At 41.5% G+C, this 23,965-nt stretch overlaps 1 protein-coding gene across 1 annotated transcript in view; it reads left to right on the top strand.

The window, feature by feature from the left end:
• Desi2 (desumoylating isopeptidase 2) overlaps positions 1–15,795 on the top strand; it is a 46,071-nt gene extending 30,276 nt beyond the window's left edge. The window contains exons 2-5 of the mRNA XM_005348989.3: positions 2,409–2,481; positions 7,379–7,472; positions 8,200–8,341; positions 14,352–15,795. Of these exons, the coding sequence (XP_005349046.1) occupies positions 2,409–2,481; positions 7,379–7,472; positions 8,200–8,341; positions 14,352–14,585 (543 nt within the window). The 3' untranslated portion in view covers positions 14,586–15,795. The remainder of the gene's footprint in view (positions 1–2,408; positions 2,482–7,378; positions 7,473–8,199; positions 8,342–14,351) is intronic.
• Positions 15,796–23,965: the final 8,170 nt, after the last annotated feature.

The following is a 23,965-nucleotide window of genomic DNA, read 5'->3' as shown; positions in this document are numbered from 1 at the left end:
GAAATAGAAACCATCTGTGGCAATTTCTGTATCATTTTTATGTGGTTCCATCAGACAGTGCCCCAATAAAGCTGCTTCATCAGTGAGTTTTTGAGTTCACAGTGGTCAGTGGTGCAAAAGCAATGTACAATTGGTAGAAACTAGACTTGAAATTTTGAATTTTCAACAATTGTAGTAGGCCAAAACTCCAACCATTCAAATGAACCTGTGACTGTGGCTAAGCTATTATGTTCTGGAAGATAGGATTATTCAAAATATTACTAAATTATCAGAAATTGAGCATTTGTAGTATTTGACTATAAAATACCTAATTTATATTCTAAAGTTTAGAACCTTTTTCAAAAAATTTCCTCCTTTCCAAAACAGGGTTTCCCTGTGTAGCAGTTACAGCCCTGACTGTCCTGGAATACTCTTTGTAGACTAGGCTAGCCTTGAATTCAGAGACCCACCTGCTTCTGCCTCTAAAGTGCTGGGATTGAAGGCGTGCACCACTATGCCTGGCACTTTTTCCAGTTGTTAAAGTAGTGCATATAACACCTATATAAAAAGTCCTGATATAGTTAAAAGTGAAAAGAGATTCCTCTAAATATCATTTCTACCCTAGCCTTGTCTGTGTTCATCACTGAACTGCTAACAATTGGATATATTTTAAATCTTACTTATTTTTGAGACAGGGTCTCACAAAGCCCTGGTAGCCTGAGATTTACTATGTAACCAAAGATGACCGTGAATATATGGTTCTTGTGCCTCTGCTGGGACTTCATCCATGTGCCACCATGCCCAGTGATGCTTGGGATTAAACACGGGGCTTGTGCACATACCAGACTCTACCAACTGAGCTACATCCTCAGTCCATGGCCCTTTCTTTTGGTAGAGCTTGTTAGTCGAGCTATAAATGTTTATAACTTGCTTTTTTTTTTTTTTGCTTTATATTAGTTTTTAAATTTTAATACAGAGTATTGGGACAAAGCTCCCAGACAGCCATGCAAATGAGCAGCAGCCAATCTGTAACTATATATATTCTATAAAGCATTACCTCTTTCGTTTTTTTAGTAATTGTTTAATTCATAATACAGATTTTTTTTTTCTAGTTTCTTTAACCATTTGTCTTAATTAGATTTCTATTGTTTGGATAAAACAACCATGAGGAAAGGGTTTTTTGACTCTTCCATCACTGTCCATCATTGAGGGATGTCAGAGCAGGAATTCAAGGAAGGAACCTAGAGGCAGAAACTGAAGCAAAGACTACTGAGGATGCTGCTTGCTGGCTTGCTTCCCATAGCTTTCTCTGCCTGTTTTCTTACACAGCAGAGAACTACTATTGTGGAATATTATTTTAACTATGTAAAGATGTGTTACATTGTTTATGCTGCAGAATATGACTTTAACTGTGTAAAGGTGTTACATTTGTTTATGTTGCAAATATTCACTATAGCGGAGGAGGTAGCAGAATTGTAGAACCCCAGATCACGTACCAGGTCCTGTGCTCGGTTCCTAACACTGAAAAATTAATCACGACAATACAGGATATAGAAAGAATATCCTGAAACACATGTTTATATATGCAAATAGTTGCTGTTTGACAAAGGTAGTATTTAAAACCAATTATTAACAGTGGATAAATTATTAAACTAATAATACTAAATGCCAGTAATACCAGCATTTGGGAGGTTGAGGCAGACGGTGGTGAATATAAAACCAGGATTTTAACACAACAAAACCCTCTCAAGAAAGCAAAAAGGAGGGAAAGAATGTACCCAGCTAGGGGTGGGTAGGAGACAGAGGTGAGGGCAGCGAGGAAGGTAATGAGCGAGAAGCAAGAACATATGAAGATACCAGATGAAACTCATTATTTTACATGCTAATTACCAGAGAATTGCCTTTGTTTGTGTGTGTGTATAAACTGGAAACTTTGCAGCGGGACAGAACAATAAACTGGCATGAAGAAGTACAGAATGGGAGAGTTTGTTCATTCACCTTCAGATAGCCAGAGGAAAAAGAGTCCTTTTCACTTCTTGTAGATTCTAATCTGAACCCTGAGAGGGCTTTGAGGTTGGCTCTCCAATAGCCCTTGTTAATGACCCGCTATGTGTGTGCTATTTTAATCACTAATGGCACTTTTATGTCAATTTTTGTTACCAGCCTGATCCAAATTTAGATTTCACTCATTTAAATTTTATTTATTATGTGCTGAACCTTAAATAGTGTGCTGGACTTAAGTTGAATATTTGTCTAGACACAGGAATGCCTTCCAGATTAGATGTGTGAGAGCCGACTAGGCTACTCTAAGTAGTGTTTCATCATTGTAAGGCAAAATAGCAAGAATTGGGTTTCTACTCTACCTGTCCTATAGAGTTGGACTATAAATGAATGGATATTCAAAAGTTGTTTTTTTTTCCTCTCCTTAGTACTGGATGAATGAATACACATCATCTATTGGAATTGGAGTTTTTCATTCTGGAATTGAAGTGTATGGCAGAGGTATGTGTGCATATAGTTTAAATATGCTTTCTGGGGTTTCTTCCAGTTTAAAAAAATACAGAATCAGTTGGGTGTTATTGGCACACGCCTTTAATCCCAGCACATGGCAGGCAGAAGCAGGCGGATCTCTGTGAGTTTGCTGTCAACTTGGTCTACAAAGTTCCAGGACAGCTAGGACTGTTACACAAAGAAACCCTATCTTGAAGGAAAAAAAGAAAATACTGTTAGATCTTTTTCTTTGTCCCCTTTCTTTGAAGTGACTTACATATGTTATTGCAAAAAGTAGAATAAAACTCATTTGTTTATACTGTGCTTTGAAAAAAATGCTTGTGGTAGAATATAAAAGAGTACATTCATTATATTTTTTTCTAATTATTGTGTCTTTTAAAACATTTTTTAGCCAGGCTTGGTGGCAAACACCTTTTTGCCCGGTCCTCAGGAGACAGAGGCAGGCAGATTTCTCTGAGTTCAAGGCCAGCCTGGTCTACAGAGTTCCAAGACAGCCAGAGCTACAAGTGAGACCTGTCTCAAAACCAAAGCCTGCCCAGACAGTGGTGGCGGACACCTTTAATCCCAGCACTCAAAAGGCAGAGGCAGGTGGATCTTTGTGAGTTCGAAGCCAACCTGGTTACAGCTACACAGAGAATTTCTGTCTTGAAGAAGAAAAAAAAAACCAAACGCCTTCTTTCTGAAGTTGTGAAGTCATGATTGTTTTTCTCTAACATGTATAAGAGTTCCTAAGAAACTTTTGCACTTTGAAAACTGCATAACAAAAATAATCATTTTGGTTAGTGGTAGAAAGTGTCAAATTTGAAATACCAATTCCTTAGGGAATTTCAGTAAACATTGGATTTTTAAGGTCTGTGAGTATCAATAGTATATGCTAAGCATAGACTTTAGTAACATCTACCATTTTGCTCAATTATGATATATCACTATGAATTATACGCTTGCCTTTTATCGAAGTTCCTATATTTGCATAAGATAGGCAGTCTTTGTAACTTCCTAGAGTACATTATCTAATTCACCCAGGATAAACTATGTACCTTCTTGTTCACTAATTTTAAGTAAGCTCCATTTACTTAAATATTTCAATACGATGTTTCTGCTGTCTTTGTATCTGGGTAGAGAAGTGCTGATAATTAAATCCGTAGCCTCAAACTTGCTAAGCAGGTGCTGCATCTCTGGACTATGTCCCTAATCCCTACCTACCTACCTACCTACCTACCTATCTATCTATCTATCTATCTATCTATCTATCTATCTATCTATCTATCTATCTATCTATCTAATGGTTGCTTCTAGCTGCAGTTTAGCTTATTCAGTCTTGGCTATAAAGACTTGTCATTTAAGCTTTACTTGAAATGAGTGCACTTGCTAACCCCAAGAAACAATGAGGGGCTTCAGCTGAAATCTTCAATGATTAGAGTATTGCAGGTGGATGAGATTATAGCCTGTGGGTTTCCTATCTGACCTTTGGCCTAAGTTGTATTACTTTTTTTTTAGTTAAATTTGAATAGTGTGTTATGGTTTCCTTAGTGCTATGAACTTTGAGACCATATGATCATGCTATTTATAGAGAATGTGGCATTTTTTAATAAAAAGAAATTAAGGCTCTAACTTGTCACCATTCACACTACTAATAACTATCAGAACTAGAATTTAAGCCCAGATATTCTTATATGCTATTCCCAGTGCTCTATTAACCTGCACAGTTTTTACTCCCCTTCATAAAATAATTTAAAAACAAAAACATGATTCAAAACATGTTCATGGAAACTCAGAGAAATTGTAATTGTTTCTTGTACAAAAAAATAAAAACTAAAAGGACCTTTGTCTTCCCTTACTCTACTTAAGATTAAAATCCATGTGGGGCTGGAGAGATGGCTCAGCATTTAAGAGCACTGACTGCTCTTCCAGAAGTCCTGAGTTCAATTCCCAGCAACCACATGGTGGCTCACAACCATCTACAGTAGGACATGATGCCCTTTTTGGCATGCAGGTAAACATGTAGAGCACTCCTACATAACATAAACAAATAAAAAAATTAAATCCATTCGAGGCCAGCCTGGTCTACAAGAGCTAGTTCCAGGACAAGCACCAAAAACTTGAGAGAAACCCTGTCTCAAAAATCAAAAAAAAAAAAAAAAATTAAATCCAAATAGGAAGCCAGGTGGTGGTGGCAGTACATGCTTTTAATCCCAGAAGGCAGAGGCAGGTAGATTTCTGAGTTCAAAGCCAGCCTGGTCTACAGAACAAGTTCGAGGACGGCCAGAGTTACACAGAGAAACCCTGCCCCCAAAAAACAAAAAGCAATGATTTTTACCAAATCCAATCTGACTATATACAATATTTTAGCAAAAATTATATAGAACTATTTATTGAATCTTTTGGGGTTTTTGTTTGTTTGTTTGTTGCTTGTTTTTGGATTTTCAAGACAGGGTTTCTCTGTAGTTTTTGGTGCCTGTCCTGGGACTAGCTCTTGTAGACCATACTGTCATTGAACTCCTCTGCCTCCTGAGTGCTGGGATTAAAGACGTGCAGCACCACCGCCCGGCTATTTATTGAATCTTAAAGAGGAGCAGGGCATGGTGGTATATGGTTGTATCCCGGTACTTAGGAAGCTAAAGTAAGAGGATTGTGGGTTTGAGGCCAGAATGAGACCCTACTTCAAGACCAGATAGACAAACAAAATTTAGGACAGGCATAGAAGTGGACCACCCATAATCTCACCAATTAGGGAGCAGAGACTGGAGCATTATTAAAAGTTAACCTGGGCTGCATTGCATAGTTAATCAGGTCAGTTTAGGGGTAACCAAATCTTTTCTTTTAAAAAAAGAAAAGTTTATGTTTGTACAGAATCTATCTAAAAAGATACCCTTGGAGCTCAGTGGTTAAGAGTACTTGTTGCTGTTCCAGAGGACTAGAGTTCAGCTCTGTTGGCTGTGGATGGAGGGAGACTAGAGTTATTAACCATGACTCTAGCTCCAGGGGATCCATTGTCTTCTTCTGACCTCTGAGAGAACCAGCACTACTTGGTAGCATATACACCCAGATACACACATGACCAAATAAAATATAAATGAGAAAAACTAAACCTCATCTACCTCGTTCTTTGCTGTGCTTTGTCTCCAAACTTAAGAGTGTGTATTTAACAAATACGTTCATTTAAATAAGTATTTTGAGTCGGGCTTGCTATATAGCATGGCTGATCTGGAACTCACAGTGTAGACCAAGCTGTCCTCAAGCTTATAATGATCCTCCTGCCTTCACCTCTCTAGCTGAGATTATAGGCATGTACCACCATGCCTAGTTATTTAGTAAATCTTAAGTGATAGGACTAACTTACTTAAACATTTATTTGGAATTGCTTATATCTACTAAGACTTTACGAAAGGAAGGAAGGAAGGAAGGAAGGAAGGAAGGAAGGAAGGAAGGAAGGAAGGAAGGAGGGAAGGAAGGAAGGGGAAAGGGAAAGGGAAAGAAAAAGAAAAAGAAAAAAGACTTTACCACTTAATATGAGATGCCAGAATTGAAGCCAGAAGCTCTGGTTCTTTCCTGTCCTGAAGCTATCTGCATTTTTGTTGTAGATAAGAGCATATAGCTGGAAATACATGTCTTAGGAGAATGTACAAATAGTGCCTTCCTAACTACAAGACTTGCTGTGAAGAATATGAAGATGGTTGTGTATTTAATGTTGGTATTTTACTGTGCTTCAGCTTTGATTTCTCAGATAGGGTCTCTATATATTGATGGAGGAGTTACTTTCATTTAATAAAGAAACTGCCTTGGCCCATTTGATAGGCCAACCCTTAGGTAGGTGGAGTAAACAGAACAGAATGCTGGGAGAAAGAAGCTGAGTCAGTCAGTCGCCATGATTCTCCCACTCCAGACAGACGCATGTTAAGATCTTCCCTGGTAAGCCACCTCGTGGGCTACACAGATTATTAGAAATGGGTTAGATCAATATGTAAGAGCTAGTCAATAAGAGGCTAGAACTAATGGGCCAAGCAGTGTTTAAATGAATACAGTTTCCGTGTAATTATTTCGGGTAAAGCTAGCCGTGCAGGAGCCTGGCTGCCGGAACGTAGCCCACCGTTCCATATCTTCAACAATATATATATAGTTCAGACCTGCCTGGAATTCACTAGGAATAGCCCAGTGTAGCCTAAAACTCATGATCCATCTGCGTCCTGCGTGCTAAGATTACAGACATACACCCCTATGCGTGGTGCAGTGGTGTTTTCACTCCTAATCCAGTGTAAATGAAGAGTCTTCAGGTATGAGTGGATGCATGCAGCATGATGACAAAGTACACCAAAACAGGACAGCTCTCCTCAGGAACTGTGAAGACTTCATTCTCACTAGACAGTTTCTCCAGTGACATGCAAGCTTGAAAAGTGGCCAAGTCCTGAGCTGCTGGCCTCATGGTGTGATGGTGCCACAGAGACTGAGACTTTTAAAAACTGGTCACTCTCCTCCTGGAGTACATGTAGAGCCGTCTATAGAGCCAGTCACAGGCATTTTGGAGTGTCTGTAACTGTTACCATTTCAGAGCTTTTAAAGACAGGTATTCTCACCGCTGGGCAGTGGTGGCAAACTCCTTTAATCCCAGCACGGGAGACAGAGACGGGTCTCTGTAAGTTCAAGGCCAACCTGGTCTACAAGAGCTAGTTCCAGGATAGTCTCTACAGCTACAGAGAAACCGTGTCTCAAAAAACCAAATATAAAAAATAAAAAGACAGATATTCTGTACTGGTAATACCCAAACAGGACCTTGCAAAGGGCACTTTAGAAAAATATTCAGATAACATTATCTTTGTAGTATTTTAAAGCTGATTCACCATTCTGATTATATTTTATTATATACTAAAAATTTTTACTTTTATCTTTTCAGAATTTGCTTATGGTGGCCATCCTTACCCTTTTTCTGGAATATTTGAAATTTCCCCAGGAAATGCTTCTGAACTAGGAGAAACATTTAAATTTAAGTAAGTAGGGAGAGTAATTTCTGTCACACTGTTGTGGGTGTCAGAGCTTGTTTTGTAGGCATAAAGAATTTTTAGATTAAAAAAATCTAAAAAGTTAAAATTTTTAATTGAATTAAATTGTTATATAAGGATGGGAAATCAAATAATGTGTGAAATACCTGTTTATGCTTTTTGTTCAGGATCTCTGTAACTTTCACAGCTCCTAACTCAGCACTGATGCCTCTCAGTCTCCATTTGTGCTTGATAAAATGATTTTCTAATAATTTGTAGCTGTCTTTTACAACTAGCTTATATCTAAAATTTTACCTTATATTGAGTAATATCTGTTACATTTTCCAGGAAATATATTGCAGTGTTTTTATTTGATGTTTTGAATAATATATTTTAAAATTTAGTCAAGTTTCATGGCTTGTCTCAATGCAAACACAAGGGTGATTAATACCAGGAATTTTTTCTTTAGTGAAAATATGGCCAGCTCTTTGCTAAGAATATTTAGCAAGGTTATTTTTACCTTGAATCTGGTTCTCTAATAACAAAACATGTTTCATAAAGCAAAATGGAAACTAAAATCATTGAAATTACTAAGTATCTCATTTCCCTTAGTTTGAATATATTAGCCCTGATTTATTTATTGTAATATACCTGTAAATAAGCAAGTATTTAATAATGCTTATTATAAATAACCTGATTGAAACTGCTTTGTTTATTTTGTTTTTTGTTCTTTAAGAGAAGCTGTTGTTTTAGGGAGTACGGACTTTCTAGAAGACGATATAGAAAAGATTGTAGAAGAACTGGGGAAAGAGTATAAAGGCAATGCCTACCATTTGATGCACAAAAACTGCAATCACTTTTCTTCAGCTTTATCAGAGGTAAATTCAATTTCATCCTAAAGTTCTGCAGATAGCACTTTCCTGGTGTACTTTCTGTGCCACTATATTCAATCTTGGTGGTTTTTTTCCTGATTCTTCCTGTCCTGGAACTAGCTCTTGTAGACTAGGCTGACCTCAAACTCCCAGAGATCCACCTGCCTCTGTCTCCTGAGTGCTGGGATTAAAAATGTGCACCACCACTGCCCAGCGGAGTCAGCAAAGTTTTAAGTAGTGATTCTGCTCATTCTTTTGTAGTGGGTAGAATGACTACAGATAATTGCCTCTTACTCAGTTGGTTTGTATCCTTATGTTAGCATTTTATAACTGTGACAAATACATAGAAAAAGGCATATTTTCCAATCAGAGTGGATTACCATTGGTTGGAGCCTGTGCACAGTGTGTCTTGGTGAGAACTACACAGAAGAGTCAAGCAGCTTACCATCTGTCACCAAGAGAGAAACAGGAGAAGGAGCTGGTGCCTGGTATTCTTTCAGGGGCATTCCTACTACTACTCCAGCCACACTTCCTTTCTCTAAACTACCCCTTCAGAGTTCTGTACTTTTCCATTGTGCCCTGAGCTAGCAACCACACTTAGTACATGAACCTTGGGAGAATATTTTAGATTTAAACCATAAGACACTGAAATTCTTAACTTTAAAAAAAATAAAGGTTAAGAAACTGTTAGCACTGGATAGTGATGGCACACACCTTTAATCCCAGCACTAGGGAGGCAGAGACAGGTGGATCTCTATGAGTTCAAGCACAGCCAAGGCTACACAGAGAAACCCTATCTTGGAAAAAAAAAAAGAAGAAGAAAGAAACTTCTTGGCTGCTGAGACTTTTTGTTTGGTAAATTTCAGTTGCCTACCTGAATTTTCCTGACTCTTGTTAATAGATAACTTGTTTTGTTTGTTTTTTAAACAGGCAGCATATCTGGCTTGTACTCTAGTTTTTGTATGTATGATATACTAGTTACTTTTCTATTGATTGATAAAATACCATGTTTAAGGTAACTTAGAAAAAAGGGTTTACTCAGCTTACGGTTCCAGAGGGTAAGAGTCCATTGTGGTGGGAAAGCATGGCAGTAAGTAGCAGGCATGATGGCGGGAACTGGATGCTGTGAGCTCACATCTTGAACCACAAACTGCAAGTGGTGAATAGCACACTAGAAGGAGGTAAGGTCTTAAGCTCTAAACCCCAGTGGCATATTTTCTCCATCAAGGCCACACCTCCTGAGCCTTGAACCTTGCCAAACAGTGCCACCAACAGGACTAAGTATTCAAATTCCTGAGACCATAAGGAACATTTCTCATTCAAACAACTACACATAAATACCTGCTTAGATTGGTTAGCCTGGAACTCACTATGTAGACCAGGCTGGCTTTGTGCTCACAGAGATCTGCCTGGCTCTCTGCCTCTGCCTCACAAATGCAGGCATTAAAGGCTTGATGTAGTCTTTCTTAAAAGCATTTTTTAGACTAAAGGTGACCGATTATAACTTAAAGTGCAGCAGTAAAATTACATATAAGAGGGCCCATTTTCGTCCTAGAGTCCATTCTGTTTTTGTTTCTTTTTTTTTTTGGATTTTTTCGAGACAGGGTTTCTCCATATCTTTGAACTCACAGAGATCCTCCTGCCTCTGCCTCCCGAGTGGTGGGATTAAAGGCCTGCGCCACCACCGCCTGGCCTAGAGTCCATTCTGTAGTGATAGTTGAACAGTCTTCATATGACAATATAATATTGTCAACTAGTTTCTTATTTCTGGTGCTTGAGTTAGCCTAGTCTTGTTGATATCAGAGTGTTGTGATGAACTCTCCATGTGTACCTCTTCTATTTTTATTAGTAGATCACTGAGCATCCTAGAAGGGTTGCTGGATCTGTGAGTTTGAGGCCATCCTGTTCTACAAATAAAGTTCCAGGACAGCCAGGGTAGTTGCACAGAGAAACCGTGTCTCGGGGGAAAGAGAAGTATAACTGTAACTCTTAACTGAGCCTTTCTCACATCAAACCAAGTTACCTACTTTCGGGATCCAGTGGCTCAGAGAAAACATTCTATTTTAAAAGGTAGAAATGGAGCATAACAAGGAATGAATAGACCAAAGCAAGACCAAAAACCAGACCAAGGAAAACACCAAACCCCATAGCTCCATATTGGCATATAGGGCTCCTGTTGGACCCATTTGTGACCTAAAGGGCTTGGGGTAATGCCACTGCCCAAGCTCTTGTTGCCTCAGCACGTGCCAGTTCCACTTCATGCGTGCAGCTTTCCTTGGCAGACAGCCATGATTCTGACCTCTCCAACTAACTGAGGTCTCCATTTCAAACTGGGGTTCACTGTCACAGCTTCACACAGTTGGCCTCAGGAACTGCCAGTTTTTTGCCTACTCAGCAGTTTTCTGACACCATAGTGTAAGATGCCATGATTCACACAGTTTTATATCTTTTATGCCTCAGAAAGCTGTTCTATGTAGATGATACTACCAAGTTTTACTGCCAGCTCAGGATGTAGCCTGTCTTTGGACCACAGTGCAGCAGCTTGAGTGTGTCCTGCACAGACACTTCCCTGGGCATTAACGCCTTCAGTTACATTCTTGGTTTAGACTTCCTTCTGTGGGATGTATTTGCATTTTCACAAGTCAGAGCCTTAGATAGGTAGGGTCTTGTCCTCAGGGCACCTTTTCCATTGTTCCAGTGTCCAAAAGGTTTGTCTTCAATACTTATAGCCTCTCTACAACAAGAGCCTCTATGCAACTTTAAACGTGCCCAGGCTCTCTCCTGGACATACTGTACATTTCTAATGTCTTTGCTTCACATTGGTCTCTCTTACCTAAATCTAGATGACAGCAAAAATCGGTGGCCACACCATAGCCATCAGACTACCTAGTCCATTACTCCTGTATTTGACTTCACTCAAGTTCTCATGACATTCGTAAAATGCAACCAAATCCTTTGCCAGAATATCATGTGGATGACTTCTAGCTCAGTTATTGATAGAGTCAGTGGTTCCCTCTGAAACCTCCTAAGCTGGGACTCCACTGTCTCCTTTTCTCTCAACATTCTTATCTTCCCAGCTCTCACAGGAATGCCCCATGAAGATTTGCTTACAGTGTTTGAGGGTTTTTCTAGCCCAGAGTTCCAAAGTCTTTAATATTCCTCCCATAAACCAGTTCCAGTGGCCCAAAGAACCACAGGTTCAGATCTATCAGAGCAGCAGCCCCCTCCTGGTCCTGCTTTTTTATCCATTAATTGTCTGGTTGTTGTGACAGGATTCCTGGCAAAGGCAATTTTAAGGACCAACAAGATGGCTCAGCAGGTAAAGGGGCTTGCTGCAAAGTCTGGCTGCTTGAGTTTGATCCCCAGGATTCACACGGTAAAAGGAAGGAACTGACTCCAAAAAGTTACCACTAACCACACACATCATGGCATATGTGTACATATATACAACAAACACAGTTTTTTCATTTACAGAATAAAAGAAGGGGAATTGGAAAGATGACAGTTAAGAGCACTGACTGCTCTTCCAGAAAACTCAGGTTCAATTCCCAACACCCACATGGCAGCTCACAACTCCAGTTCTAAGGGATCTAACACCCTCACATAGACATACGTGCAAGCAAAACATCAGTGTGCATGAAGTAACAAAAATAAATTAGAGAGGGGGGAGAGTTGGAAAAGAAAAGTTCAAATAAATAAATAAAACAAGGGAGAGTATATTGTGGCTTATAGTTAAAGGAAAGTCCATCATTGCAGCAGGAGCCGTGCCTTCCCTACATCTACAGAGTCAGGAAGCAGAGTGATAAATCTGGTGCTGAGTTTCCTTTCTCCTTTTTGTGCAGTATCTGGGACTCCAGCCCATGAGTGGTGCTGTCCTTATTTAGGGTATGTCTCCTTACCTCAATGATCTAACCTAGATAATCCCTGACAGACATGCCTAGAGCCTTATCTATTTGGTGGTTGGTCCAGTTGGCATTACCCTTCACACACTATAAACCAAATACTATTTGATGAAGAACCATAGTAAAAAATATTATGTTCCCATTTATACAAATGCATAGAAGACAAGTGTCACAGTTACCTCACTATTAATAGTCTATTTCATTAAAATAAAACTGTGGTTACAGTGCTAAATAACCTACTAATGGGCTTTGACTCAGAGTTTTCAAAACTTAGACCCAAGGTTGTTGAAGAGATGACTTAGCAGCTACTGGCTGCTCTTCTAGGTAACCCAGGTTCAATTCCCAGCACCCACATGGTAATTTACACTCCAGTTTTAGGGAGCTGAAGCCCTCTTCTACACACGTAGCATACAAATGTGCATGCAGGTAAAACACTTGTCCATAAAATGCTTTCTTTAAAATGGAAATTTAGAAAAAAGTCAAACATCAACCCAAGAATTGCTAAACATTTTATGAAAGAGTCAGCTAATGGATGTTTTAGGCTTGCGAACTATTTATGACCTTATTTAGTTCTGTGTCTTCTCTTAACCAAGAGCCATAGGTGTATATCTATGAACACAGGTGGCTGGATATAGCAGACTGTTTTAGGTTGATCAGTCCTTAACCCCAGGAACTGGGTGAAGTCAGCTTCCCTGAAACACAAAGGTATGTCGAAGAGAACAGATTGCTGAATGGAATCAAAATTTGAGAAGGAGAATATGAAATGGGCAGCAAGAGGCTGCCATGTTAACCTAATTCTTCTTAACTACTTCATATGTGGTTAATCTCTATGCAGATACTCCTAGGTCTATCTCAAATATAAGACACAATGTTGCTAGTGCATTCAGGAGTAGACAGATGGGAACGGTGTCAAGTAAGTTCATTGCTCAGCCTTTCCCACATTTTACCCAAGTAAATATTATTTAAACATATTTAAGTACCCATCTGCCTCGCTCTGTGCTCATAGGCACTGTGATAGATGCTGGGTAATCAAAAATGGTCAGAACACACTACCTGTTCGTAAATGAAGTCACCTCATTTTCCTTTTAGCCAAGCTAGAGAACGGATTAAGGAATGTTGCTGTACCCTTAGGGGAAAGTGTTGCACAGTCGGCAACTTTCTAAACGCTCACTACCTCTTTGCTGTAAGAAACTTTGAAGCCTTAATCCAAAGTCATTAACCTAATGTTTGCATTAGGTTAATTTTAAGATACTAGTTTCAGATCACATGATCATAATCTCTAGCATGACTAGAGGCAAACCATCAAAGTGGCAGTGGAACATGGATTCAGTTGAGCCCAGTTTTTACGGAGAGCCAAGATGATACAGGGTAAAGTCAGCATTGTTTTGAGCTGCTTCTCACTATCTAAAATAGGAAGAGGAAGACTCCCAGTCCTGAGGACTCTAAAAGAATGAGAAGTGGGCAGAGAAATGTAGCAGGATTCCAGCTGACACCCACTTCTACCCCATTTAGTCCCCCTAACCAGGCTTCCATGCTTTATTCTGACCATAGTCCCTGTGCCAGGGTACTGTGGAGCTAGTCTTCATGTGGGCACACTTCTTTCTGGACCATCTGAACATCCTTGAAACAAGTGAAAAATACATAGAATGCAGCCCAGGAATAAGTGGGATGGTAGAAACTGGAAGAGAGTAGAAAAGATCCTGGGAAAAGATTTGACAAGAATACCGAAGACTGACTCTGCTAACAGCCTGGGGCTTCTCTTATTCTAATAACATCTTGCGCTAACAAGTCTTTTTCTTCTGTGTATTTTTCAAAGTAATTTTACATGTTCCAAAATAGCTCAAGGATCCAAGACAGAAGCCAAGCAGAATTAGCTTGACTTGACAACTGTAAAAAAAAAAAAAGAAAGAAAGACAGACAAATACAGCTGAAAGAAAGGAAGGGGTTACAGAAAGGTCCTGGCTCTTGAGTTAAGGCACTGCTTGTCAGCAGCCTGGAATAGTAGCACCACAAGCTAGTCTGCAGTATATTTTCTCACCCTTTAGTTACCCACCCTTTAGCAGGACAGCCAGCATTATTCTCTTCTCCCTAACACAGAGCTGTCTCCTCCTTAGATTCTTTGTGGGAAAGAGATTCCTCGCTGGATCAACCGACTGGCCTACTTCAGCTCCTGTATACCCTTTCTACAGAGTTGCCTCCCAAAGGAGTGGCTCACTCCTGCTGCACTGCAGTCTAGTGTCAGCCAAGAGCTCCAGGATGAACTGGAAGAAGCAGAGGATGCAGCCGCATCCGCTGCCATGGCAAGTGCTGCAGCTGGTGCCAGAACTGGGCGTCACACTAAACTATGAGCATCTCCAAAGTCACACCTTCAGAACTGTCTCTGGCAGTTGAATATCACTAGAGAAAAGAAAATAGAGTAAATGTCCTTTGGATATTTTGTATGCAAAGATGGCTCTCCCCCAAATCCCAGTTTTTCAGCTCAGGATTATATTTGTAGTCAAAAACAAAAACAAAAAAAAAAAAGAAGAAGAAAAATCACTTGGCGCAGGAGGGAAAACTTTATATGAAGCTGCCCTCTTTTTTTTTATTTAATCCACTTGTAAATTTGGATTCACTTCCTCTGTTTTATATGAGCTCTGTTAAATTACGTTTACAGTATTTTGTATCACTGTTTACAAATCTTGCATGGACTTCTGCCACCATGAAAGAAGAAAACCTTCATCTTCAGAAATTAGGCAGGTCATCTTTGTACACATCCTGAAAATCACCAGAACTACAGCATAGAAAGTAGGCACTTGAAGAGGTACTTAGATGGTTACAGTTCCCATCACCTGCTTAAGAGCTGTATGTTAGATTTGTATTTGTTTTGTTACCATTTTTGGTGCCCAGATACAGGGATCCAAACTGGCCTGACATGAAGGAGCACACACACAGCCCGAGGGCTTGGAGCCCTGGGTCAGTTCCACTCCACCCCTTCCCAGTCTGAGTAGCACATTTCCCAGGGTGCCGTGGAGCAGCTGGTTTCATCCCAAATACGCCCACCTCAGCAGGGTGGTATTCTTGTATCTGCCTGGCTTGATGCCTTGATTCTATAATGAAGATGTTTTCATGGAAGATACTCTTACAACTGACAAGTGTTTTTGCACAGGTGTTGGGGAGGGGCTTCATTTTTATTTTAATACATACTAAACTCCTCCCTGCCCAGGATGTTTTGGGTGGGGCTGGAGTATCCTAACCTAGCTTCCTGAGCAGCAGTATGAACTGACATTAAACTGCTTTTTAACTATCCAGGCTACCTTTTATACTAGACGTTGAAAACTAGAGTCTAAAGAAACACCCCCCCCAAAGGTAATTCTTTGATATTTAATACTTTGTGTACACCATACCAGAAATGGCTTGTTGGAGTTTATTAGTTCATGATGAGAGTAGTTTCGCCTCATAATAGAAATTCTATTTTCATTGATCTCGTTGAAAAATCATATTTTTTGTGTGTCTTAAATTCATCTTTTTATGTTCTCTCAAATGTGTCTCTTACATAACATAATCGTAGGAATGAAGTTGCTACAGCTAAATCTTCTTTAGTAAGGAAGTTGTTTGCTAGAGTCTACCCCCAGTTGACCCTTGGATGTAAGAACCAATCATTATATGTCACAATCAATGTTCTGCCTTAAGAGAGAGTGTCCTGTGTAAAGTAGTGGATGCAGCATAGAAACATCCAAGGTACTGACTGCGGCTTTAGATACTTCATTAGTGTGAAAGTCACATTTCTCTATGTGAGGATACATATCTTTGAGTAAATTACATCTTCAACTTTGCCATGAGCTGATTTTGACTGATACTTAATGTAAGCACACCCTCTTTAGGGAAAGTAAACCTTGGGTTATAAACACTGGCCTGAGGAAAATGAAGCCACTTTGTGCTGTTTGACTGTTCTGTGTCCAGAGAGGAAAGCCGGTGCAAGTCGCTCTGCTCCGTGGGGGGCAGAGCCTGTGTTTCAGGAACCGTTCAGCAAGACAGAATATGTGGTCTTTATGAAGAGTTGACTTAGTTCAGGTCTGAAAATGAGACTTAGGACAAAACACTAATGCTCTCCAGGAGGTTGCTCACTAAAAGAAGAGACCTAGCGCTCAAGCCCAGGTTAGTAGGTAATGCTTGATGTGGTTCACTTGGAGTTTTTTTTTATTAATAATATGGATCATGATGTTTTCTCACCCATTGAGATATGTTCTGAATCTGCTGTTGACCCAAGGGAATGGCCCCTCAGACATTTCTGGGTAAATAACCAGGAACAGCTCTTCTGTGTTCACCCATATTTCAGCAGCTCAACACACAAGTGACTTGCTGATGTCTGTAGCATTTGAAGAGATATAAAGGTCTTCTGGGAAATAAAGAATGCCTGCACCAGTTACCTGACAGTGAGCAGGTCAGAGTCTGGACATGAGGTTTCCTGCAGTCTAGTGTACTTGATTGAGGTTGAAAGAGAAAATCTCGTTTAGTGAGGACAAATTACAGTGCAAATTAAGAATGGGTTTTATTAATTTTTCTTCTCTTGCCCTTGGATGAAAGCAATCTTGTTCTCAACCAGAACTCATAAGAAAAAAATCCCAGGTCAGAACTGCAGTCATGAATTCATATGTGATCCATGGAGTCCAGTATAGCTTCTGTAGTTGTAACCAGGGGAAACCGTTTCTCTGGAGGGTTGAACAGTAATAGTTGTAAAGGATCAGACAGCTGGTTTCTGGTACTTGTTTTAAATATGCTTGGGTTTTTTAACCCACACTGGGGGCATCAGCTTTAGAAGTGTAACATGGGACGGTAGCAGGTGGTGATTGTCCTAGAGCACCTCCAGGCCTGAGCTCCAGCCAACTATTGCTCTGACTCACAGCAATAGCATCTTACCCATCACCAGCATCTTACAGAGCAGGGAATTCCAGGAGTAGTCCATTGATAGCATTGTGTGTAGAGATCACACCACGGACAGCTGCAGAACTCTTTCCATGGCTTCTTCTGTCACAAGACGGGTAGAAACACATTCACTGCTTCAGGGCGCTAACCCATGTGTCGTCTTACGACTCCATTATCTATTTCCTGTAGCTTTCGTATATGCTATGTTTGCTTTAAATGACTAATTTTAAAAGTTAGTTTTTGTCAGCATTTGGCCGTCCTGCCATTACACCTCATTCTTGTCAGTATGGGTTTGAGATTGTAGCTCGATTGTTAGACTTTATCTGCTCATTCTACACACACACACATCTCCACTGTCAACAGTTGGGACAGCTGTCAATGAATCTTCCTGGACCTGAAGAGAATTTCCTGTGAAGTGGAATGCAAGTGTACTGTCATCCAGTGTTTATAAAACACCAGGAACCTTCACTTTTGCTACCTTGATACAGCATTGGGTTATCATGTTACAACATTGAAATACATCGATTTATTAAAAACTACTTTTATAAGAAATGTTTTATAGTTCTTTCTGACCTCTAAGAGACAAGGCTGTTCTGTATTTGTGCTGGGAAGGGTTATTTGTACAATCCAGGAATCCCATCTGCTGTGCAGGAACGCGGCCAGCCCTTCTGTATCATGTTCTTGTAGTCACAGCTTCCCTTACTCAGTGATAATTGCTCTTGTGCACGAGCAGCAGGTAGCAGCTCAGATGTCTCAAAAATGGAGGCAGAGTGGACTGACTGAAAGACTTCCCAACCCCCTTTCAGGAATTAAGTAGGAGCCTGTGTGTTTCTGCTCCTTATTCTCCATTAGCCTCTTCTGCTTGGTACCTCCAGCCTGAACCTTCGCCTTCACCTCCATCGGCCTTTTTGTACCTAGTGCAATGTTTTCTCCCCTAATTTAAACTCTTCCCCTCGAATTAAGTTTTGTCAAGTAAATTAATAGTTTTTATGATCTACCAAGATTTGTCCACTCTGCCAAATAAGAGTGATCTATAACTCGGCTGTTCTCACCTCAGGGACACTCCATGGAACTCTTAGATAATTCCGTAATAGATTCAGATCTGCTAAAAACAATTTACAGGCCCTCCATCTAGGAAGAATGCCAGTAGTACTAGGGAACGGCAATCTCTTTTTTTAATTGTCCCTGAGTTTACCCGTTTATTGGCCTTGTTCCAACTTTTTGGAAGTCTGTGCTAAGGAAGGTTAATGACTTCCTGTAGTTTCTAAACAGTAAATGAGAAGCAAACAGCTATTGACATTATTGGTAGGAAACAGAACTGCTGTCTTCCGTGTCAGTGTCTGCACTTTACTAGCAGCCCTGCTGCTCAGGCCATAGCCTAGGGGACTTCTGTGGCTCTGCTGCTGCCAAAGGCAGCTTTAACTCAGTCTCTCTCTCAATCTAATAAAACTTGAGATTCAAAGGCTAGGGTGAAAACCTGCCAGCTCAGAGTAGCAACTGGCTAACGTTCTCTCTCTGCTGGCATCCAGGAGCCTCTCTCCACACCGCTCCAACTAAAAACCCATGCCCCTCCTTGCTACTTCCTGTCAACTAGGTGCCAGTCTCGCCTCTCTGAGCCCAGGGTTTTTTGTTTTTTTGAGACAGGGCTTCTCTGTGTAGCTTTGGAGCCTGTCCTGGTATTCGTTCTATAAAACAGGCTGGCCTCAAACTCACAGAGATCCACCTGCCTCTGTCTCCTGAGTGCTGGGATTGAAGGCATGCCCGGCCAGGTCGTTTAATGCAAATATAACACATCTTTACATAGTTAAATGCAGCGTAAGCAAATGTAACACGTCTTTGCCTAATTAAATATTCCACAACAGAACTGCTAAGCATTCTCAAAGCTAAGTCCTGTCAACACACCTTGACTTGAACTGCAAATGTGAACTATTTCCTTCCTGTCCAAACCAAGGGACACTAAAGAAATGTTAGAGCCACCTCTCCACTGACTAAAGACCAAAGGAGCCTCCGTGTGCTTTGCGGCCCTGCTGTGACTGAAAAAAGAATCCAGTCTCAGTTGAAAGTGACCCCCTCCCACGCTGTTGAGGGCTGCCATTTCAAAGCCTTTCCCTGGCCCCTCACGCTGGGTAGCACTTACTTGAAATGGGCCTCCAGGTAGAGGAAGGCCTTGGCCATCACCTTGTCTTCTGTCGTATCTGAAACTCATGGGCAAGCAGTGGATCTCATGTCAGGACAGTCATCTGCTTCTGTGAAATCCTCACAGTGTCTCGGGCTACCCTTCAAACCTCTGAGTTGGAGGACTTGGGTATAGTTACCCAGGCTGCTAAGCCAGACTCCTCAAAGCAGCTTGAATGTGGCTTGCTTGACTGTTCAAATACACGTGTGATGTGTTTACGAAATTAAGACAGTTTGGAGCTGGAGTGGTAGCTCAGCAGTTAGGAGCACTGACTACTATTCCATAGGACCTAGGTTCCTGTAACTGTGGTCTCAGGGGATCTGAAGTCCTCTTCCGCCTTTTTAGTCTCACATGATACACAGATAAATGTGCAGGCAAAACACTCGTCTAAAAGAATATTTTAAGGTAGTTTGGTCCACCTTAGGTGGGGGTCTCAGTGCAGGTGGCCTGTCCTTATCCCCTCAAATATGATATGCAACTTTCCAGCTGCAAAGCTAGAATATGGCCTGAGGGAGCAGAGGCAAGTGCAGAAAACGTATACCTTCCTCTTCTGCGCGCCATCGGTGAGCAGACGCCACAGGAGTACCCTAGCATTGCCCTCCACAAATATCAAAAAATTTCTACCTTAGACTGAAGACAAAATAAAAAGCAGAATCCGTTTGTTCTACCTCTCACATGTTTGGGGCTGTACTAGATCACTTAAATACACTTCATCACAACATCCTGTGTGCCTCAAAGACAGTGGAGAGGTCAGTCGCCTAAAATCACACAATTCCTGGATAAAGTGACTGGCAGCATGGACAGGTGAACCACTGGAAGCCTTAGTCACTGGTTCCCCTACAAAATTCAGTAGAGGTGGAAGCAGGATTTCCAAAGTTTTTGGTGGGTTTGAGTCAATCTATACAAATTATTCAAAAGGTAACCACAAAATAAAACATGAACCTGAGCACTTTAGAGAGAATTGTCTAGAAGCCTGTAGTCCATGGGCTAAGGCTGGGCTGTTTTATCCGAGGACCACCTTACCATAAGAGGACCACCTCCATCAGTTAGCCATCCGTGTTTATGTCAGTCATCACTAAAGACCCAAACTGCTCAGACCTTCATCCCCAGGGGCCCTGCACAGAGCCTCATCTGCCAACTGCTCATGTTTACTGTCCCCTCTGACACCAAGTGTGGCAGGCAAAACTGCTCCAGGTGACTCTTGGGGTATTCCAAGAAGCATCTCAGCCACACGCTGTCCCTTGAGAAGCCCTCTAAACCTTTGTGTTCTCCATTTCTGCTTCTGTCATTTCTCTACTACAGAGTCTGCGCTGTCCAGTTCTGCCAGATGCTACGTGCTGCTTCACACGCTTCTGCTCTTAATGTCTTCCTCTGCAGCCTTCCTCATTCCCAGTGACTGCACCACACAGGTGACCCGTGCCATTTGCCTGTCCTCTTGGCACCCTTCCCCCCAGTTGCCAGCCCCCTCCTCAGTCATTGTGCTCATCATTATTCTACCCCGTCTCACCATCCTTCCCCAGCTAATAACCACTGCCACTGTCCCAGTCTCCCTGTCTCTTCAACCCTGAGCTGAAACCTTAGCCCTGTCACTGGGAATGTCCTAAACCATTTCTGGAATCTTCTGTTTCAAGACAGGTTTTCTCTGTGTAGTCCTGGCTGTCCTGGAACTCACTTTGTAGACTCCAACTTAGAGATTGACCCTGCCTCCTGAGTGCTGGGATTAAAGGCATGAGCCATGCCTGGTCACTTCTGGAATCTTTGTTCCAAGCATTTCTGACCATTAACTTTAGATTTACCCTGGTCCACTGCACTATAAGAAGTCATTGGCCTTTGCAAGATCCCAAAGCTATTATACCTAGCACTTACTAACATCCCCTCCCTAAACCCACCCATTTCTCCTCTCACCCAAACTAAATCCCATGGCCAGCAACTAAGTCCTTTGCTCCTGAGGTCCCTCTGCTACTTCAGCGCTCCTTTATTATCTGGCTGGCTAGCCCGATCGGGATCTAGATTCCCAGTGTCTAACTGCTACTCTGTGGGTTGGCTTGGCCTTACGTTTCTGTCCACAAAGCAGCGGGCACTCATTACTGCACCATGACCTACTTTCAGTTCCTTGGACGTTAGCTTCCCCTTGTTGTAGGCCCTCACGCCTCCTCCCTCCCTTGAAGTTTGTGTACATTGTCCCTTCGGTTTTTTCTTTATGGTTATCACCCACATTCGCCTATTTTTGAGCTTTGTATAAATGAAATCATATATATCCCATGGTTTTAAAATTCTCTATTTTTATAACTCATGCATATTAATATGTATAGTTCTAACTTGTTTCCACCACTGTATTGTAGCCTACTGTACTGTACACGTGCACCATGATTCTGTTTACACGTTCTCCCTTGGATGGATGTTTGAACTGTTCCAGATTTCTCACTCTGATGAGCAATACTTTGTGAACGCTGTAAGGCATGTCTGTGGTTGTGAGGATCTCTCTAGGAACTGCTAGGAATGTATGTGTTAAAACTTACTGATGTAGAAAAACAATATACTCTTATTACACATTTATTAAATAAAATCCTGTTCAGTCCTCTCTCCATCTGCTAATCAAACAGAACTCCATGATCCAATCTTTCTCTTCTAATATCACATAATGAAATTTCTCAGAGCTTTGCCTTAAAATATTTTTCATAACCAAGGGAATCAGAAAGATGAAAGTCATACTAACCTCTCACACAGCCAATGGGAAAGATAGCACTCAACATTGAAAAAGTAGTTTAAAAAGAGAAAATCTAATAGAATGACACCTGTGAATATTATGATTCAAAACTGTGAGCAGCAGAACCTAGTGAAACTTTCAAAGTTTTAAGGAATAAATTGAAGTGTGAGGTGGCTCAGCAGGTAAAGGAGCTTGCTGCCAAGCCTGACAAACCAAGTTCCATCCCCTGAACCCTCGTGATGGAGAGTACTGACAAGTTCTCCTCTGATGCGCACTGTGGCACATCCGTCTCCTACACAATGGTAGGTACAAGCCAATGTTTCCACAAATCTGTTAACTCCGGAGATGCCTGTGACCACCTGTGTCCTCTGTGATGATAACATGCAGGCTCAGCTGGACTGTTGGACATGACACCAAATAGTCCTAAACCTGGCACAAATTGGAAAGTTTCTTTCACGGGTCAGCTGAGGACTGGCTATTTTTCTTCCCCAAACAGGCCAGAAAGATCAAAGCACTTCACGTCCTGCAGGATACACGATTTATCCTAACACCAGAGTCCATACTTTATCCATGCCACCTGAGGCAGTAAATGCTTTGCCGTGTGATTTGACGTTCCCACTGGGGTTTAGTTCTTGTTACTCACATCTTTGTCAGGTGGCAGTGCCCGTGTCTGCTGCGTGTAGACAGACCTCTCCCACTTTTGATGTATACCCTTCTGATTATTGACAAGATATACTCCAGCAACTATTACTTCTGCCTGCACATTGTCAGAACCTCCCTAAACATTGCCATCAGCTGTGGGCCCAGGAAGCAATTGCAAGTCACTGGGAGGCACTTCATACCTATGATGGTTGCTATTGTCTATTTGATGAGTTTGGGAATCACCCAGAAGACACGATTGCGGGTATCTGTGAAGATGCTTTCAGAGAAAATAAACAGATGATGGCCTGCCCCCACAGCGGGCCATAGCTTCCAAGGGGCAGCCAGATACAAGGGAAGGCAGTTTGTCCTGGCCCTCAGACTTCAGCTCTTAACCTTCTACTGTGGACTGTATCTACAGCTCTCCAGGGAGCTCCAGGCCCTGGCATTGGACTGGAACTAGAGGCATCCAGCTCCATGGGCTGTGAACTACCAGGTTACCTCCTTCTACAGTATGTAGGGCTACACAGCCCTTTAGTGCAAACTAATCTGGTAAATTTTATAGCTACATTATGCTAGTTCTGGTCCTCTGAAGACCCTTCCTAATATAGATTTGAAGCTGGGTGGTAGTAGTGCATGTCTTTAATCCCAGCACTTGGGAGGCAGAAGCAGGTGGAGCTCTGAGTTTGAGGTCAGTCTAGTCTACAGAGTGAGTTCCAGGACAGCCAGGGCTTTTTCACCGAGAAACCCTATTTTAAAAAAATGTACTGGTAGTAGGCAGGAATTAAACTCAGATTGCCAGGCCTACACACAACCACCTTTTCCTAGTGAGCCATCATGCCAGCCTGCCCCAGTTAAACTCTTGACTGACGGTGTGAATTCTTCCCTTGCAAGAACATAAGAAAAAAGATGCTTTAGAGTCTGACCAGAGGAAACTAGAGGCCTCTGCTCTTGTGAGAAGTCCTTCTCTGGGGAGGTGTAAACATCAACCCTCTCCTTCCATGGTCCCAAGAGTGAAGTACAACTCCACATTCTGCCTGGGGAATCAATGAGTTCACTGGGCTTGCTCACGTAAACATGGCCGAACAGCTGCTTACAGGAGCCTGGGGAGCCCAATGCAGCTCCACTGAGAAGCCTTCAGTATGTATGATGGCTTCCCTATAACTAAAAAGATGCAGTCCTTTCTCCGTTAACTTTCCTCAACCTAGATACCTAGCACCTCCCAGACACCATGCAAATGCAGTCAGGGTTTGCACAATCAGAATTGCAGCTCTTCCCCCTGGTTTTCTGGAGGTAAGTCT

This window comes from Microtus ochrogaster, chromosome 6, assembly GCF_000317375.1.
Source record: "Microtus ochrogaster isolate Prairie Vole_2 chromosome 6, MicOch1.0, whole genome shotgun sequence".
Lineage (NCBI taxonomy): Eukaryota > Metazoa > Chordata > Mammalia > Rodentia > Cricetidae > Microtus > Microtus ochrogaster.
The sequence above is the reverse complement of the archived record's forward strand: the minus strand, read 5'-3'. Positions and strand labels throughout refer to the sequence as shown.